The sequence below is a fragment of the Epinephelus fuscoguttatus genome, linkage group LG16 (genome assembly GCF_011397635.1).
Source record: "Epinephelus fuscoguttatus linkage group LG16, E.fuscoguttatus.final_Chr_v1".
NCBI classification, from domain to species: Eukaryota; Metazoa; Chordata; class Actinopteri; order Perciformes; family Serranidae; genus Epinephelus; species Epinephelus fuscoguttatus.
This window is the reverse complement of record NC_064767.1, coordinates 26,428,620-26,448,164: the sequence shown is the minus strand read 5'-3', so window position 1 is coordinate 26,448,164 and position 19,545 is coordinate 26,428,620. Positions and strand designations below refer to the sequence as shown.

The following is a 19,545-nucleotide window of genomic DNA, read 5'->3' as shown; positions in this document are numbered from 1 at the left end:
AATTCAACGGAGCTTCGCCTCTTGGTATCCATGCTCTTTGGCTACAATACCACAGTGAGGACACTTCCATTGACTCCTGTGGTATGCTGAAGTTAAGCCTCACGCGCCCTCTAGTGGGGCATGAGGGCATTACCTTTCTGACCAGAAAACCCATTCACTTACAGTATGTCTGACGCGCACTTGCTTTAAGTTGATGAAAACGGCCTTGTTTTTACTTTTAGGTGTCTTGGTCATATTAAGTCATGTACTGTGGTGTATTTATGTAATTATATTGGCTGGAAACAAAGAAGAAGCAGATGTATATTTATCACCGTGGTCGGTGACAGAGATTTATTTTGGACTCTGGGGTGTCTTTCTCTGTCTCTCTGTTTCTCTCTCCATGTTACAGGTTCATAACACATCTGCTGTTTAGTTTATTTGCGCATCAACAGGGAACCCCCAGCTCAACAGCCTAGTAGCTACTACAAGTAGGCTAGTTGTCGTACCTGTTCTAGTACCACTGTCAGCACTGCGAGGCGTTTTGCACTCTTTTCTATTAATGTGTGTGTAACTCCTCCTTTTTCTATAAATGATTACTTTTTTTTTTTGATGAATGAGATGTTTCCCGGTAACCACGGTAACAGTGAAGTGGCGGTGGGCACTGCAACTGTTTTTTTTATGAAGGGTGAAGAGCTGTTCTTGCCTATTTACTCAATACGTGTTTGTGTGAATACTTTTATTTTGAATCTGAAATTAGTAAAATATCATCTTTCTTAAATGTCACCAGAGTTTTGGTTGTTTTTTTATGTATCCTAGGATATGTTAGCAAATAATATAACATAAAAAAGAAAGTCTTCTTCAGTCTTCACACACTGAAGAAGACTTTCTGTCGAAACGTCTGTGTTTCTGGTAACTCCACCCAAGTTGGTTTATTAAATTTACCAAAACGACAGTTGTGAGTGCTGGCTTCTTTTCTTTTTTCTGCTGCTTTTGGCCGTGCACCTGTTGAGTGGATTTATTTTGAGAGTGCTTGCTTCTTTTTTACGTGATTTTGCAAACAATATAACATAAATTCCTTTCTTTTTTTTAAGAAGAAAAGATAAAGTGTCTTGTTTTGTGTGATAAGTTACAACCTTGTCTACATTTCAATGATTCCTCACCAATAGACAGATACACAAAATAATGTAGTAGTGTTTCCCCTTGCATATTCAGAAGTCATGACACAGATTTCTGGTTGTATTTTTATTTATTTATTTATTTATTTATTTATTTATTTTTAGATTTCGATTCAGTTTAGATTTCGATTCAATTCTGTTCTAATTCAATTCAATCCAATTCAAAAGAGACAAAAATAAATAAAATAGAATAGCAGTCATTGAGGTTTGCTTGACTAAACATCATGGGATCTTTTGAACGATACCTCCACAAAATCAGGTCGTAAGGGTCTTACGTATTTCACCCGCTTCCAACAGTCGTGCGTATGGTTTAAACACATATTTGTGTGTACACACTGTGAACGAGGCCCTGCCCTTGTATGCCGCTCTGCAAAAGAGCAAATAGGCCCCAAACCCCAAACTCTTCCTTGAAGTTACTTGAAAGAACAGACAGATTCTTACTTACAGGACATTGTGGTTTTATTATGCTTGCGGATTATATCAAACTTAAAGACATTACCTTCCCTTAAGATCAGGAACTATTGATTAAACTGACATGCAACAGACATGTCAGTTTAGACAGACAACACACAGCAAATAATCAGAGTTGATGTTTTTTTTTTTTTTTTAAGATATTTTTTGGGGCATTTTTTAGCCTTTATTTGATAGGACAGACAAGTGTGAAAGGGGGAGAGAGAGGGAGTGACATGCAGCAAAGGGCCACAGGCTGGAGTCGAACCCGGGCCACTGCGACAACAGCCTTGTACATGGGGCAACTGCTCTACCACTAAGCCACCGACGCCCCAGAGTTGATGTTTCTTCCACCGTCAGTAGTCAGAGCTCCTCTACAACATTGCCAGATCCATCCACTGTAAATAAAAACACAAGCACAAGTCACTGTGTGGTCCGTAAACCATGGCTAAATTTTTGTGTAATGATCACAGATGCGCTCTTACCTCCATGAAACCCAGCTGTATCCTTCCAGACCCTTTCTCGTCCAGAGTCTTGAAGGTGTCTGTTGTAAATGAGAAGAAGACATTATGAGTCAACAGAATGCCTGCATGGTTGTAAGATAAAAATGTGGTCACAAGGTCAAGAACTCACTGAAGAGTGTCTCCAAGCGGATCATGCTGCACACAAAGCTGTCAAAGTCAATGGTGAGGTCTGGGTCACTGTAGCGGGCCACAATTATCTGATGTAGAGCGTTGTTGAGAGAGAAACCTGCCGAAATGCAAAAGAACGAACTAAGAGATAACATCTGACAGCACATAATAAAAAAGGACAAAGGTGACGATATTCACACACCTCACAATGTGCACAAAATTCTATTAACGTGAATGTGAAACAGATTTCTCACCAGCCTCTTCAACAGCCATCCGCATTTCAGAGGAGCTCATACAGCCGCTTTGGTCTGCGTCTTTCTCTCTGTACACATTCTAATGGAAATTCCAACAAGTAAATATGTTAATGTGTTAATATGTTAATGTTAATGTTAATGTTAATGTTAATACAAACAAGTGAGGAACACACCAGGAGCTTCTCAATCTTTGTCCACAGGATCTTAAATTCTACCAGTCCCAGTTTGCCACTTCCATCTTTCTTTGAAGCAGATGTCAAGGAAACTTTAACATGCCTCACACAGAGTATTCAAACTTGGTTCATAGATACTGATCACAGTTGTAAATTCAAGTGGGGATTCAGAGATCCAAAGAAGTTTACAAAGATACCAAATATATCTATTGGATGGAAATGGATGAAGTATTCCGTTAAATATTTCACTTTAATACAGAAATACTGTCAGACTGTGAGGAATATGATGATGTTTCCAGCCTTAAAGGAACACATTTTGGGAACTGTGTTTATCCACTTTTCTGCCAAGAGTTACATAAGAAAAAAATGATACCACTTCCATGTATGGAACCTAAATATAGGCTACAGCTACAGCAAACAGGCTCTGTCAAAAAGTAACAAAATTCACTTACAAGCACTTCTGAAGCTCAAATTGACATATTGTACCTCTAATCAAATCTTGATATATAAGGGGAAAACAGGATTGTGTACAGGTGAATACTAGTTTTGTGGATTTCTCATAACATAATTAAAGATAGGAAGGAAGGATACATCCAGCAGGTTGATCATGTTGCGGCAAGTTGCCATGCTAAAGCCACTGGTTTTGATGTCATCTCCTGGGAATGAACAAAACACAGTTATAGATTACTGTGAGTGTCAGGCCCACATACATGCACATACTGGACTTGAAGACAGAATTGATTTCTCTTACTGTGCATTATCACTCGGTTGAGGATTCTCTGCAGCTCGAATGCGGAAATCTCCACATCCTAAAAAGTGTATGACACAGACATTTTGCAGATCATAAGAGTGATAATTTGAGAGCACAAGATAATGTATCTGATCTTTAGGATACTTACATGTCCGGCAAGCTGTCCAAACAGTCTCTTGAACCTGTCACTGATGTCATCTTCATCAATATTGATCTAGAGATGACAAAGTAATCATATTTTTTCTTTGTTGAAATACTAACATCAGTATTGATCCTCTGAAGTATATGTATATCAAGGGGTACGATTTTACCTGCTCAACATGGCAGTCAACAGGATCATCAATCTCCCTAAAAACAGCAAGAAGTCATAGTTACACGATCAATTGGATTGATTATCAGTACAAATTGTCATTATGAAATTGTACTTGTTTGTGAGAGGAACATACTGGAAATCAGCCGACTTCTCAGAGAACACCCGCACATAAAAGTCTCCATTCTTGTTGGGCTCAAAGGTGGAGGGAATGATGAGGTATTCTCCAGGCGGAAGACAGAAGCGGTTGCACACTTCTCGCAGGTTGATGAAGGTCTCGGAGCGTGCTTTAGAACAGTTGCGCAAGAAGAAGTTTCTCTTCAGGTGCACTTGCCTTTGGCCAGCACACTGGAAAATGACACACATGCTGTATGGTCACATGAGGGCACCCTATACCTTCCCTCTGATCACAGTCTTTTTATGTTGTGTAATTAGAGAGAATTTCTAGGACTAAAAACTGATTTTAAAAAAATGCAAAAGTTTCTTTGAATACTCAGTCTTCCTCCCAGTAACAAGATCATGAAGTGTCTTCCTCTTTGTATACGTACCTCCTCAGGCAGCTAGAAAAAGACAAAAACAAATCAGAATTGGTGCACATGTTAAATACAATCACTACTGACATGGGTATGATCACTACTTCTATTACCACATATTAAAGGTAGCATCTTACCTCATAGATGGCAAAGCCGATGGTCTCCAGATCCTCCCCCATTTTCCTCATACGGCGCTTGTTCTTCTGCATCAAGCCCACAATGAAGGTGCAGCCCTCCTCTCCATCATCAGGATCATCATCCACGTCCTCCAGCTTTATGACAAACTGAGGATTCATCCAGAAGCTATCTAGGAAGGGAAGCAGGAGTTAGCTCATCAACAGCATCACAGCAGCCAAGACACACTCTGCATTAGTTTAAGATACACAAGCACTGGTGCTAGAGGGAAGATTGTGAAACTGGTTGTACTTGGAAAATTTCTGCAGCCACCAGCTGACACGCCCCTTCTCCACGTCTCCTCAAACTCTATCTCTGCCCATTTCTTGAACTCATCGCTGCTGAGCGCATCAGGGGTGAGGTTGCAGATCTCAAGCCGAGAATATTGGTGCAGGAAGTCCTTAAATGACATCCTGTGGACAAAAACAGGAAAATTAAATAACATAGATATAAAAACTGTAAATGCTCTTGTAGTATCTCTGCACTGGGAAACCAGAGGAGGAAGAAGCATAGTTTCAGCGAGGTTTACCAGAACTCCCCATCCTCACAACGGTTGACAAGCCTCTCCCGGTCATCGTCGCTCACATATCTCCACTCAGAAGACCTAGAAAAAGTGCAGATACCTTCTCAGTTAGAAATACACTGTGATGAGATCAAAACATGAAACACATGAACTGCACCCATGACAGAATGTAACACACTCCACCTACACCTCGAGCAGTAGAATAAGCTGTAAAGCCAGAGTCTGTGCAACAACTTTTTTTTTTTTACCAGAGGATTTACCAGCCATTCCACAGGGTGTGTATGTCTCTTCTGCATGACAGAAACACACACTCAGTACCTTTGTCCAAACAAAGGGTGTAAATTTTTCAATTAGGCTGGGTCATCTTACAAATAACACAAGAGGTGTAACTGGGAATGCCCATTTACAAGAAGCAGTTGAAAGCCATTCAGCTAAAATTGAATTTAGTTTTTAAATCTTTGATCCATATTCTCGTCATAAATGTGGAAAGTCAATGTTTCCTTTATTCTCTCTAATAAAATGGTTCCTCAGTATAGACACACACAGAGGTGGAAGGGATTGCTTCATAATCGTCCTCTCTTCTAGTGAGCACTTACAGTAGGCATACTGGCGTTCTTAGCTAAATGTCAGCACATCTAACATATATACAATTACAGTGCTAACGTATCCACAAGTATGATGTATACCAAGTTCATCATCTTAATTTAGTGTGTCAGCATGCTAACATTTGCTTATTAGCACTAAACACAAAGTTGATGGGAATGTCATTGCAGATATTTGGCCCTAAAACAATATATTGGACAAATTCAAATGTTTAACAGTGATGATGGTGCTTGAAAAGTGAAAGGATCATCCAAGTGATTACAATACATCCTGCAGGGAAACATGAATGTCTAAACCAAATTTCATGGCGGTCCATCCATCAGTTGTCGAGACATGTCACTCCAAACCACCAACGTAAACCTCATTGTGGCTGTAGAGGAAGCACCAAAGTCATCAGTATACATCATATAGGCACCATAAGGTCGGAAATATTCACCAGGTAGATGGTGAAACACTCCACTGGACGAGCAACCTGCTAATGGTGATAGATGCTAAGTCAGGGGATTGTCAAAGTCATGAGGCTCCATCCTCTGGGGACCATGAATGTACAAAATATACAAAATGTAATGGAAATCCATTCAATAGTTGAATTATATCTGATATTTCTGGACCAAAGTAGATCAACCACCCTAGCGCAGCACCCCTGGAGTCACATGTTGCTAATGTGGCCGAGAAGTACTCTGGCGTAGATTAGCTGCCAATGATAAGTAAGTAAGTAAGTAAGTAAAATTTTATTTATATGCCACCTTTCAAAACCTAGGTTACAAAGTACTGTACAAAGGAAGAGGTTACATCATGAGAAAATAGCACAATAAAACAAAAGCATATTCATTGCATTTAATGTCCTCAAAAGTCTGAAGTACACAACACTTACTTGTCACTCCAGGCTCCGTTCCACTCCACCTGACCCCATGGGTTTCTAATCCTTATCAGCCTCTCGGTGTTTCCTCTATACTCCACCTGACACAGAATAAGGTGTCAATTACTCTCAACCAGAAAAAAAAGACACAAAAGAAAGACCCTAAAAACAATATAAATATTGTGAAAGGTAAAACTAGCAAAGAAGTCAAACTGTAATATTGATTACGGTTGACAGCATACATGGTAGCCACTGCAACCTCACTTGTATGTGTATGATCTGTGTAGCACACAGACACAAATATTTTCTCACCTTTTCCGCTCCTGTCACGGAGTAGGCATGGCCCTTTACCAACTTGCGATATGTAACAGCTTCTGAGTCGGCCGCGCTGGTAATCTGGGATGGAGAGGAAAAGTTTGTGAGGTAAAACCCACCAGATATCACGAGGAGACCAACAACATGAGAGTGAAACAAGAAGCTCAAACAAACATCAATGGAGCATCCCAGAAGCGAGCCTCTGGCCAAGGCCTTCTCAATGATATGGAAGAGATGGGGATCTGGTCTGCTCAGATCATGCCTCTCAGCAATGCCTCCAGTGAAGTCCTCGAAACCCTCAGTGGTGCTGCCTCCAGAAAGAGCCTCGTAGCATCCATTGAGCCTGAAGGGAAAAGGAGTTCATGAATGTTTACACCAGAAAAAGACACTGAAACAAACAGAAAGGTATCCAAATGTTCTGTTCTTCCATACTTGGCGTAGGCCTTCTCCAGCAGTGCGCTCCAAAACTCTGAACTCTCTGCTGAGTGAACAAACAGCAGTTCTCCATCTCTGGTTGGCAGGCGGTCATCAACCACCACATCCACCCACTCACCAAACTGCCAGAACTGAGAGCCACAGAGAAGACACGTTTAGTGAAAATCAATCCTCACCTTTAAAGAATAAGGCCTGTGATATGCATCAGAGCACTGTACCTCAAAGTGAAAGATGCCAGCGTAGTTCTCATCAAAGCTTTGGTCGTGGGGGACAACACGAGACAAAACCTGTTTGTTGAGGGTCAAGGAAGCGATAGCTGCCAGGAGCCAGCAGTCGCCTGAAAACAAGTTGACAGCATAAGAATGAAGGGAACTCCTGTTCAAAACCTCACACCCCCCAGAGGACTCATCTCATTATGACACATCTCCAAACCATACAAGGTATGTAGTTTATGTGCAAACACACCTCTGCTGAGCAAAGCTGTAGCTATTGTCTTGGTCTCATAAGCTGTAACAACCCAACTCAGTCCCAACCAAACCAGACAGGGTGTGGGCAGAGAAGGCTGAGGGAGTTGTTTCAAAATGATTTGTACACAGTGACAGCTGATGTCAGAGCTTAGGCATCCACTAGGAGATTTTTATTTCAGTGGTATGAGGTTACAAACCCATACTGGTAAAAGACAGTTTCCAGAGATAAGCAAAGCAAGATGGCATTGACACACAGAGTAACAGCGTCAGAGGAGTCAGCATGAGCAGAGCTACGTCAGTGTGTTATTTTATTCACGTCTGCCAACTGTGATGGTCTAAGATAAACATGCAGAATCATTCATTCAGATAGTCGAAGATGGAAGTCAATGTGCTCTTTGTAAAATGCTGTAAATATCTAATTGTGCCATCAAAAGGCATCGATAGGGAAATAAAATTGTTAGTGTGGGTCAGTTTTAAACAGTAAAAAACAGACATTGTTGGAAGAATGTATGCATGCATGTGGGTGTGTGTCTTACCAAGAGCTCCTTGACAAATGTCAGTCCTTGTAGCATTTGCAGCTATGAATTGTGGATTGGAGCACAATTCCTGAAGGAAAAACAAGGGTAAAAATTGAATCAAATTGTAATGCTTCCTGGTATCAGCACTTTCTATTTGACCTATAATATTATATCCGCCTTCATTTGGATAGTCATGTTCTGCTGTATGTCACAGCTGCACAAATATACTGCATAATATGTAACTCTTAGGGTCCTGACACACTGCAGGAAAAAACAATGTCCACTTTACCTTGCAATCACACCCATACTCAGTTGGTGAAAAGTCAGCATATTGGTTGATAAGATAACTATTTTAACACAAAACTTGTTTCATAATTTAATCTACTTGGCCACTATAGGCCCAATAATTGTATTTTCTGAGCATGTAAAAACTCTGCAGCCACATGCCACCAGCCTGTACTTACAGCAGATGTTTTTATCTGCTTATTGTACCTACCGTGGGTCTCTTCCAGGTGATGCCCCGAACTTTGTAGGAGTTAGGTCCAAGATCTTTAAACCCTAAGGATGAAGGCAGAGCTTCAAAGCAGTCATCCTGAAACAGCTGCCCTCTCTCCAGGCAGCTTCTCCTTAGTGCTTCAAAGTCCTGGTTGAGGTATTTCACCGCGTTATCGTTGCATCCTATCCCATGTGATTTGTCTCGGTTGTGTTGAAGTCTTGTAGCCATGCCGGTCATGTTAAAAGACTAAGTCTTTCTGTCTATTTGTGACAGTGTCCCAGTGTGAGTGCGTTTGTGTGTGGAGTTAGACAGGCTCTGTGCCGTGTGAGCAGCTCAGCTGTCTCCACACCCTTTATTGTTCATACCAGCCAGCAAACCTGCTCTGGCTCACCTGTTTCATCCAACCTGCTTTACATCTGGCTTTGCTTTATGGCCCATCATCAGCCCAGATGTGGCCCACATGGATGGATGGGTGAAACATGTGCTGGGCCACAAAATATGTGATCAGTGGAATTAAATCTCAATAATATTTCTACCTCATTTGGCCCAGCTGAGCTCATAAGCTGTAAAAAACAGACAAACTGAGGCACAGACTATATGATCATTTCTTATAACTACTATTTTAACCGTTAAATTTGTTGGATCTGTGCAAGATTTTATATATAGTGATAATCCAGAGGCTGTAGTTTCTTAGTCTTTTATTTTCTATCATTTGACAGAAGTTTTGTAACAGCTGAAAGAACAAAAACACCTACTTACAAGACAAAACTTGTCTTACATGTGAGCAATACAACATATCTTCATATATATGTTCAGCAGATATCATTAAGATTTGCAAATACATTTGGAACATATGAGTATATGGAATGACAGTGTGTTTACCAGTATTTAATTTGCAACAATAAAAAATAGTTTTTGTGAATGAAATTAGTGTATTGCTAATCTTCCTGCAGGTATCACAAAAGGTCCCTCGCTTGTGTTGTCTCCACAGTTAGTAGATCGCCAGGCACAGCCACTGTAAGAGGAAAAAGAATGATACAATAAGCTATCTGAACTAGAAGTGCCAACCCAGCAGCAGCTTTTGTTATTTTTTCACACACCTGTTGCATGTCCAGCTCAATTTTCCCTTTGCCGTCTTTCTCCAGAGTCTTAAACATTTCTGGTTGATGGACAGAAAAAAAGATACTGGTCATGTAAACATGCCACAGCCCTCAGATCCTGCAGACCAATATCAGATATGCTGAGGGCAATATTGCTGTGTTTGCTGATACTTACTGAAGAGCATTTCCAGTTTAATGAGACAGCCTACGAAACTGTCAAAGTCTATAGCATATTGGGCGTCGGCATAACGATTGACAATGGCCTGCAGCACAGCACTGTTGACATGGAAACCTGTAAGGGCAAAAAAAAAAAAAGGCGTCACTTGACCTCATTTTGTTAGCTTGAAGGGTCAGTTTCATACAGGTGGATTATTTCTGATCCTGTGGGAGTATAGTTTTACAAACATCCGATATTAGCAGGGTGATAATGGAAGAGTTGAGTTACACAGCCTCACCCTGCTTGTTTTGTTCCTGTAGCATAGTATATAATAATAAAATACATGCACAGGAGAAGTCCTCCAACTTGCTTATCCAGTATACCAGTAACTGCCTTTACAAGTCCCACAAACACTTTCCACTGTGCCAAAATGTTGCTATTTCTTCCTGCAGGGCTCAGTGGTCAGATGCAAACCAGAAAGATAAGCAAAACAGGTAAAGTAGGCTCATGTGTTCACAAAGCTGTACATGATTACTTTTTCCTTATCCACAAGCAAGACATATTTCATGCTGCATGTCAACTATAGTGGCATACACTATTCAAAGATGACTAAAGTCTGGAGGCTATATATCTGAATACTTAATTTTTGTTCTTATCAGGAAAGCAAATATTAACCTTGAATTTCAAGCCATACACAGAACAGTGCTGGGCCTAGCAGATTTGGAGCTCTACGCAAGCTTCCCCTCCTAATATTTGGACGAGAGTGGAGCTGTGTATGAGTGAAGGGTGGATCTGACTCATAGACTGTGGTGAGACCTCTCAGACAACCTGTCACTCAAAATATAAACAGATGAGTTATATAAAAATTTCCCTGTTGTACAGTTGTCATAAATGTTTAAATTAACTACAGGGAACAAAACTGTTTTTTATACCAGGTTGTAAACATGTTTATTTCTGCTGTAAAGTTAGGCATTTTAACATGGGGGTGTACGGGGATTGATTCTGTTTGGAGCCAGCCTCAAGTGGCCATTTGATGAGGTCCAGATTTCTCCTTAGTCATTAGTTAAAGGTCCACACAGTTTATTACATTTAGTGTCATACTCGTGTTTGGCCATGCCGTCAAACCATAGTTTGCTGTCTCTGTCAAGTAGCTGTCCATTAGTCACTCACTCTATGGCAGGAAACAGCACTTCAAAATAAAAGCTCTGTGCTGGAAATTCATTGTACTCAAAAATAAAGTGGGTATTTTACAAACTAGACATGTTTGCGAGTCACTTGCGGTCCATTCTCCTCCTTTCCTTTCTCCTTCTCTCCTGTCCTTGTTTCCTATTTTGTCCTTTTCCCTTTCATTTCCTCATCTTGTTTCCTCTCCTTTTTTATGCCATCTCTTCTCCTTTCATGTTTCCTTATTTCCTGTTCTTTCCTCTTTTCATTCTCTCTTTCCTTTCCTTTCCTTTCCTTTCCTTTCCTTTCCTTTCCAATTGTCCCCTTGCCTCCACCTCTGCTCTCGTCCCCTCCTTTAGTCTTCTCTCCTCTGCCCTTTTATCTCCTCCTACTTTGCTCTCCTGTCCTTTTTGTCCTCTCCTTTCCCATTGTCTCATCTCCTCTGTTCCTTTCCTTTCTCCCCCTCTCCTCTTCCTTCTCCCTGTCGTTTCATCACCTTGTTTCCTCTCCTCTCCTCTTTTATTCCATCTCTTCTCCTTTCATGTTTCCTTGTTTCCTCTTCTTTCCTCTTTTCCTCTCATCAGCCTATTTCTCTTTCCTTTCCTTTCCTTTCCTTTCCTTTCCTTTCCTTTCCAGTTGACCTCTTGCCTCCACTGGTTTAGCGGATGAGATTCCTCATGTGATAATGCGTGTTACCTGCTTCAGTGGCGGCGCCTCTCATCTCATGGGAGCTCATGGTGCCAGAGTTGTCTGAGTCGTAATTCTTGAAGATCATCTGTATATCCCAGGCACCAATGTGTTGTGTTAACAGATACAACCAGGTACTGCAATACGATCAACACTTGTTCCAAAACGTATCAATCACAACTTACCAGGTATTTTTGGATTTTGCTCCAAAGCAAGTGGAATTCCATCAGTCCCAACTTGGAACTTTCATCTTTCTGAGGAATGTTAAGGTTAATAAAAACCTCATCCTTTAGTATGAATGCACTGATCACTCACAGATCATCCAAAAATGTACCCAAATCCCTAAGTTTCAACAATTTTTGGAGGACAATTCATTTTTACAGAGGATACATCCAGCAGACTGACAATAAGACGGCCTGTCTCCAGGCTGAAGCCGTCCGTCTTGATATCAGACCCTGCAAGAAAGTGATAAAAATAGCAGCTCCAACTCAAATAAAAAGGCTCCATGTCAATATATACGAGTTTGATGTACTCACGGTGAGAGACAACGTTGTTCAAAATTGTAACCAGCTCAAAGACTGATACCTCCATGTCCTGTTTGAAGAATGCATATTATAACGTGAGTCTTCAGTTATAATCCAGGTGTACTGTTGTTCATATATTTCCTTTACTATCAGTTCTCGTGTTGCTCTACCTACATTGCCAGCAATTTGCTTAAAGAGATGCTTGAAGTGAGGATCCACATCACTCTCAGATACCTCCTCCTGTGAGAGGGAGACACAGGTAAATCTATATCATTATTGTCAAATAGAGGCAAAGGCCTTTCAGACTTTAGGCATTTTGAACCATTGGTGAAAGGTGAATTTGATATATTTAAAGGTTTAGTGTGTAGGAGTTAGCACCATCAAGTGGTAAGGTTGCAGGTTGCAACCAACTGAAATTTCTCCCATGTGCCAAGCAGAGGTAAAGCACCAGATTCTGGGCCCTGCCCTTCTTTCTTGATCCATGTCTCTCTGATGCACCTTTTGAAATTTTTACAGTCAGTTTGCCTTCTTCCCTTTTCTTTCTTTCTTTTCTTTTGTGAAACTCAGGTGTCCCTTTCTTGGGAAACAACATATGGTGGGGCTCTAGCAACAAAAGCACTCACTCACTCACTCACTCACTCACTCACTCACTCAGTTTTAGCTACTTTCAGAGACAAATCCTAGTGCAAGGGTGGACTAAACCATTTCATTTAGGGGTAAGAGGCGCCTCAGAGAACTTCCACTATTGGTTTTATACCAGTTCAGTCTTTCAAATAATTTATCCAACCAATTTAAATTTAGTTATCAAACTACTTACAAAATAAAATAGAATTTAAAAATTGCATAAAAAAACAAACATTTCATTCCAGGGTTTTCCAGGGGCCACTCCCATTGGGGCCCTGGGTAATTAGTCCATTTTCCTCCCACTATGACACCCCTGGTGCCAAGCATGTAGGAGAACTAGAGTGGCTGATATACAAACGTAGAGGGCTCTATCTAGAGGTAGTGTTTGGTTTGTCCGTTCTGGGCTACTGTAGAAACAACATGGAAGACTCCTTGGAAGATGACCTGCTTCATACTTCGATATAAACAGGTCTGTCTAAAGTAATGACAAATCAATTCTTATTTTCAGGTAACTATACACTAATGAAAACATAGTTATGAATATTATACCCCATTTCTGCCAATAGATGCCCCTCAGTCATACACACTGGACCTTTAAATTAAGCATTTAAATTGTTATATGATTCATTCAATCTCAAAGTTAAAATGGAAACGTAAGAAAATCTTTAAAAATGACTATACTCATTTAATATCAATGCATGCAAGAGCAGCTTATCATTGCATATTTTCTTACCTCCTCTATTTGAGCATCAATGTCCTCCTCCAGTGGACTGAAAAATATAAACACATACCTTGAGCACACTCTGTCGGCGTGCAAGAAAATAACATTCAAGACTATTCTGTGACCAAAGTAGGCGCTGGCTTCTGAGCTTTGTCCACTAGATGGCTGTCTAAGCAAAAGCTCTGAACTCTACATCCCCCTGCAGACATCCATCAGGCTGTATGTTACTGTGACACAGATACCTGGTTGCAGCCTGTTTCTCTGAGAACACCCTGAGAAGGAAACTGCCGTTCTTGTGAGGATCAAAAGTTGAGGGGATTATGGCATATTCTCCTGGAGGAAGTTTGAAGCGGTTGCAAATTTCTCGTGTGTTGATGAAGGTGCTGCTCATGGCCACAGCTCTCTGTCTCAGTACAACATCTGGGCCCAGGTGAACATTGCTGCGGCCTTTGTACTGAATATTAACAGGAGAAAAGGGGTTTATTATTGGAATGTCAAACAGCTATACCAGACATTAATGCAATCAAGTAATACTTGTGACACTTGAGATGTCTATTTTTTGCATGTAAAATTTTAGTTTTAAGTGAGGGATCATTTCTGGCATGTGACAGTGCAAATACAGACCTGATCTGGAACCTGTAAAGCAGAAACAGAGGTATTTTAGTAAATCAGCCAAATATAGGGTACTGATTTCATATGAAATATCACTTTATATATCAATCATTAACTGATTTGAGCATTTAAAAAAAGAAAAAGTAAAATTTCTCAGATTCCAGCTTCTAAAATGTGAATATTTTTTGTTAATTTGTTTGGTATTTTTACTGAATATCTTTGGCGTTGTGGACATACAAGACATTTAAGGACGTCATTTTGGGCTCTGGTAAACACTGATTGCCATTTTCACCATTTTCTAACATTTTATAGACTAAACAACTAATCAGTAAATTGAGAAAATAATGAACAGATTAGTCAACAATTAAAATAATCACTAGCTGCAGCTATTTCAAATTATTCTGAGACACCTTATAAATGGCAAAGCCGATGGTCTCAAGGTCGCGGTTAAGCCTCTTCTTCCTTCGCCCATCCTTTTGCATCAGTCCCACCAGAAAGGTGCACCCATCCTCCCCATCCAGCGTATCATCATCCACATCCTCCAGATGCACCACAAACTGAGGGTTGGATGAGAATGTGGCTGGAACACACAAACATGTTTTATTTATGTGAAGTGGTGTAACAGAACTTCTTACTCAGATGTACATATGGTTTTTCTGCTACCGGGGTTGTTACGGCAGCCGCCAGCAGTGGAGCCCACCCTCCACATCCCCTCAAACTGGTAGTGGTTCCAGTGGCCTACATCATCACTCACGAGTGTGTCCGGGGTCAAGTTACAGATCTCCAGCTTGGAGAACTGCCTCGTGAAGTCTGAATAGGACATCCTGAGGAGAAGAGAGCACATTTCTCAGCAAAGAACGTCTTCTTGTCCTAGCCTGAGTCTGAGCCGTAATAGTTGTTTTGGTGATGTAGCAGATTATCAATCAATATTACAGCATCAACAAAATGCCTACAATATTGCATTTATCGTCATATAAATGGAAGGTTAAGCAATGGATTTACCAGAACTCTCCATCCTCAGCCACATGGTTCAGCTTTGATTTCTCATCTTGACTGACATAGCTCCATTCCCTGGATCTAGTTGTGGAAAACAAATCATGCTTTTTTGAAAATCCTGTAAATAATCAATGATAGCTGATAGTTATTAGATCTATAATGTAATTATTTACCCATCACTCCAAGGCCCAGTCCACTCCACTTGACCCCATGGGTTCCTGACGCGGACCAGCTGAACCTGCCTGCCTCGATAATTAACCTGGGACAGAGAGCAACAGTGAGCAATGTAATTTACATGCAGTAAATAAAACATCTCATCATTGACAGTTTACATAAATCATATACCTCCTCTGCACCGGTGACTGAGTATGCATGTCCCTTGACAAGTTTGAGAGATGTAACTGCCTCTGTCTCATAGGCACTTGTGATCTGAAAACACCAAGAACAAAGACTTAAATCTGATGCAACAGTGCTGTACTACTGTTGGTGTGCTTGTCTGCAGACCAGCATGAAAATCAGTATGAAAATAAGGCTTACATCAATGGAGCAACCCAGCAGCGAGCCCAGTTTCAGAGCCTTCTGCATGATTTGGAAGAGGTTTGGCGGAGCTTTGTCTAGAGTGTAGTCTTCTGCGATCCCTCCTGTGAAATCCTCAAAACCCTCAATAGTGTTTCCTCCTGACAGGGCCTCATAGCAGCCATGCACCCTGCCAGGCACAGAGGGGTGTGAATAGCTTCATTAGATGTCTACTGTACATTTGCAATGCCTTAATGTTTGGGTGAAAATATATATAAGAGGAACAACAATCCATACTTGGCGTAGGCCTTCTCCAGCAGCGCGCTCCAGAACTCGGAGCCCTCTGCTGAGTGAACAAATAACAGCTTTCCATCTCTGGTGGGTAAACGATCATCGACCACCACATCCAACCACTCACCAAACTGCCAGAACTGACAAGAGAGTATTCAAGATGAGACTTTATTAATCCAACACCATTGTGTTTTAACCTATTGCCATGAAGATTTGTCATAAAACACCATGACCCTTTTTGTTATATTAGCTCAGATTTGCTGGATTTGTCTTTATGTATGAAACTTTCCATGACCTCATCTTTTAACTGGTGGTGGTGCCGGAGGGGACGCTTTAAATTTGTACACAGGCACAAGACCCTTTATACCAAACATGTGCTAATCAGCTTTGTAGGAGAACAAGTAGAACATGTTTTGGCTGCACCTGTCTTGATATGAGGAACTTAGCAATTGATGTTCAACGGTAACAGTGCAAAATATGAGTTGACATTTTGACTGATGCTTATCTATATGGATTGTTGTATTAGCTCCCAAATCTGTACTAGAGTATCCTGGACTGCGCTATACTAGTGTGTAAGTCTTCATCAAAATAAGTCATCATTCTGTGGTTGGACATGGCAGGATAAAAGAGAAAAGAAAGACAAAAATCCCTCTTGAAGGTCAAGTTAAGTGGTGAGATGAGAACAGCCTTGTCTGACCTGGAAGTGAAATATCCCAGCATAACCTTCAGTGAAGCTCTGTCCATGAGGCACCACACGAGCCAGGATCTGCTGGTCTAGAGTCAGAGAAGCTATTGCAGCCAGAAGCCAGCAGTCACCTACACAGTAAGAGCAGATACATGCTCTGAGATTGGGCAACATGTGTTGTTCACCACAGTGCTGTAAACAGTATGTGCCACCAAACATGACAATTCCTTCTTACAAGCTTAATGGCAAAATGGGTGGAGGCTTCAGACCAGGGATGTTTGTGGTTCCCTTCTAAAAAACCAAAGTGACCCATCATTCATCCATCCATCATATATTTATCCTCCCTCCCCTCACTTACCCAAGGCTCCTTGGCAAATGTCTGTCCTCGTGGCTCCATCGTCAATGAACTTTGGGTTTGAGCACAGCTCCTATAAAGAACCAAACAATCACAAAAGGTTAAACATTTGAGAGCAGATTGGAGAAATCTTTCTTTGGATTGTCCAGTATCAAACTACTGAGATGGTAGAATAAAATCCCATTCAGTGACTTTAATCTGATGACTGTTCAAAGAAAAAATACACCCACGAAAAGAATTCACACATACAGTAGTAATGCTATGATCCAGCACATTTAGGAGATAGTCATAACCACGCTGAACGGAGTATTTAGCACTGTTTTCAACTACCCTGATCAGTGTGTGGGGCATATGTTTAACCTGAGTGTTTGATCATGATGTTGTTAAGAAGTAACGAGTTACGGCTACTGTCTGAATTGTCTATAAATTCATGCAATTCAGTAAAAGAAAGGCACACTCCTCAGACAACACACTGTCAAGCTCACCAACCACCACAGTATAATATTACAGTGCGAACAGTGTGGCTTTTGTTTTTTTTCCATAGCTGTGTGTTTCTTCCCAGTGGCCTCTTACCATTGGCCTTTTCCAAATGACGCCCCTGGTCTTGGGTGAGTACGGTCCCAGCTCATTGTAGCCCAGTGATTTGGGCTCAGCTGGAAAGCAGTTGTCCTCAAAGAGGCGTCCACGATCCAGACACTGCTGGCGCAGAGTCTCATAATCCTGATGGGAGAACTTCACTGCCTTCTGGTTTGTGCCAATGCCCTGTTCCTTCTCCTGCTGATGGGCCAGTCGATCTGCCGTGGACGTCATCCTCACCCTTCAAGTGTATATAGACTCCCTGCATGGGGATTTCTCTCTTCGTGGGCTTAGTTGGGTCAACTTTTGCTGTCTTTGTCCTTGGCTCTTTTATAGAAGGGAGGATAGGGTGGCAACACAGACAGGGAGGGGCCTCCAATGGACAGGTGATGAGGCAAGCAAAACAGACAGAAGGAACCATAAGCAAATCTGAAATGAGATGGCTGTGGCCACAGCCGAAATACAAACAGAGACACACCTAGGGGTGACTTGAAGCACCGCTCTCATTGCCTCATTTTGATTTTGTGTGGGAGTGTGGTAGGGGTGGGCAATCTATTGCATTTATCGTCTCCCATTTCCTGATGTTACAGGAAACAAAGACTTGCATTGATTTAAATTTGCTCGAAATTAGACATATAAAAGTGCTAAGAAAAACAAAGTTGAGGTGTTATTCTCCAACAGAGTTATTGGAAGGGATTAAATGTAATGCACGGAGCTAGGAGTTGCATAAAATGAAGCAAGTGTTATATTGAGCAAGTATAATAGTAGGGTTTGAATGACATTGCAACACTGGGATGTCTGCCAGGTCCAGTCTGTTTTTGAGAACATACATTGTGCTGTTATATCATCTTATATCCTTATTCTGTAGTTACATCCTCTACGCTAAACACAGCAAAGCTAATCCTTAGTCAAACAGTTTTTGGTCAGTGATCAGCTGGCTTTGTCTGCAGCTGCACTGCTGTTTCAGCTGTTGAATACAACACTGTTTGCTTTATAAAAGATTATTCATACACTGTGTAAGCCTCAGAAGTACCCCATAAGGATGTGCACTGAAGGATTTGAATGGTAGTGAGTCCACCCTTGTTTAGATTGCCTCAGAATGGAAAAAGAAAAGACATGCACTATAACCGTTGCTCATAGAGGACTCACTAAACTGCAGACCAGTGCTTGTGGTGCAGAGTGGCTACTATATCTCATAGTAAAGAAACAGTCCATCTCTATCTTATACATGGGAGAACATTCTGCAAAAAAAATATCTTGGTTTAAGCAGACTTTTCTTGATGTTAGAGCTGAAATAAATGCCTCTGTGCCACGCAGGCCATATTTCCAAGTATCAGCCGTCCACACCCAGTGGGCAAATGGAACATCCTCTCAGATAACAATTCTGAGGTTATCCACAGTTCCTCTGAAGCTCACTGGCTTGTGGGAAGCTGGAGGAAGGGTGCAACATACACCACTGAATGCTGTGTGTACACAGTCTTGTTTGTGAACACTGACATGACAGATGAGATCCAATAAAACCATACTCCTCCTCTTTTCATGAGACACACAAAGGACTCAACAGACTCAGCTAACTTTGCTCTAAAATGTGGGCCAAACAGCAAGAAAACCTAATCTTCTTGATTTTCTTGGTTATTGATCTTTCGGGGCAGTTTGCTGACACACTAGACAACGGCAAGTAGTCGGTAATTGATCAGCACACTTTAATGAAAGCAAATAATGAGTTGTAATGTATGAGCCATTACAGGCGTTCTTAACAGACCTATAATGATTTATGTCTCTTCTAATGTTAGCAACTCCATCACTATAGCTATAATGTAAAGCCTGTATTGACAGAGTGTATTTGTGGCATTGCAAATGATTAATAATGCATGTACTGTTGTTTTTACC

At 41.1% G+C, this 19,545-nt stretch overlaps 2 protein-coding genes across 2 annotated transcripts; both read right to left on the bottom strand.

Annotated features, from left to right (window-relative positions):
• Nucleotides 1-1,627: 1,627 nt before the first annotated feature.
• LOC125903649 (calpain-2 catalytic subunit-like) lies at nt 1,628-8,976 on the bottom strand. The gene is made up of 21 exons (XM_049600690.1): nt 8,648-8,976; nt 8,170-8,239; nt 7,385-7,503; nt 7,164-7,297; nt 6,906-7,074; nt 6,729-6,812; nt 6,432-6,517; nt 4,961-5,035; nt 4,684-4,844; nt 4,395-4,564; nt 4,273-4,284; nt 3,861-4,072; nt 3,726-3,762; nt 3,563-3,628; nt 3,415-3,472; nt 3,255-3,319; nt 2,664-2,732; nt 2,491-2,569; nt 2,238-2,354; nt 2,090-2,148; nt 1,628-2,002 (listed from the first exon to the last, which is right to left on the bottom strand). Exons 1-21 carry the CDS (start codon nt 8,882-8,884, stop codon nt 1,979-1,981), a joined length of 2,103 nt encoding a protein of 700 aa, XP_049456647.1. The 5' UTR covers nt 8,885-8,976; the 3' UTR covers nt 1,628-1,978.
• Nucleotides 8,977-9,465: 489 nt separating this feature from the next.
• On the bottom strand, nt 9,466-17,889 carry LOC125903650 (calpain-2 catalytic subunit-like). The gene is made up of 21 exons (XM_049600691.1): nt 17,653-17,889; nt 17,083-17,152; nt 16,737-16,855; nt 16,046-16,179; nt 15,770-15,938; nt 15,578-15,661; nt 15,406-15,491; nt 15,239-15,313; nt 14,900-15,060; nt 14,647-14,816; nt 14,249-14,260; nt 13,867-14,078; nt 13,637-13,673; nt 12,454-12,519; nt 12,292-12,349; nt 12,146-12,210; nt 11,941-12,009; nt 11,765-11,843; nt 9,923-10,039; nt 9,748-9,806; nt 9,466-9,662 (listed from the first exon to the last, which is right to left on the bottom strand). Exons 1-21 carry the CDS (start codon nt 17,887-17,889, stop codon nt 9,639-9,641), a joined length of 2,103 nt encoding a protein of 700 aa, XP_049456648.1. The 3' UTR covers nt 9,466-9,638.
• Between the last annotated feature and the right edge of the window lie 1,656 nt (nt 17,890-19,545).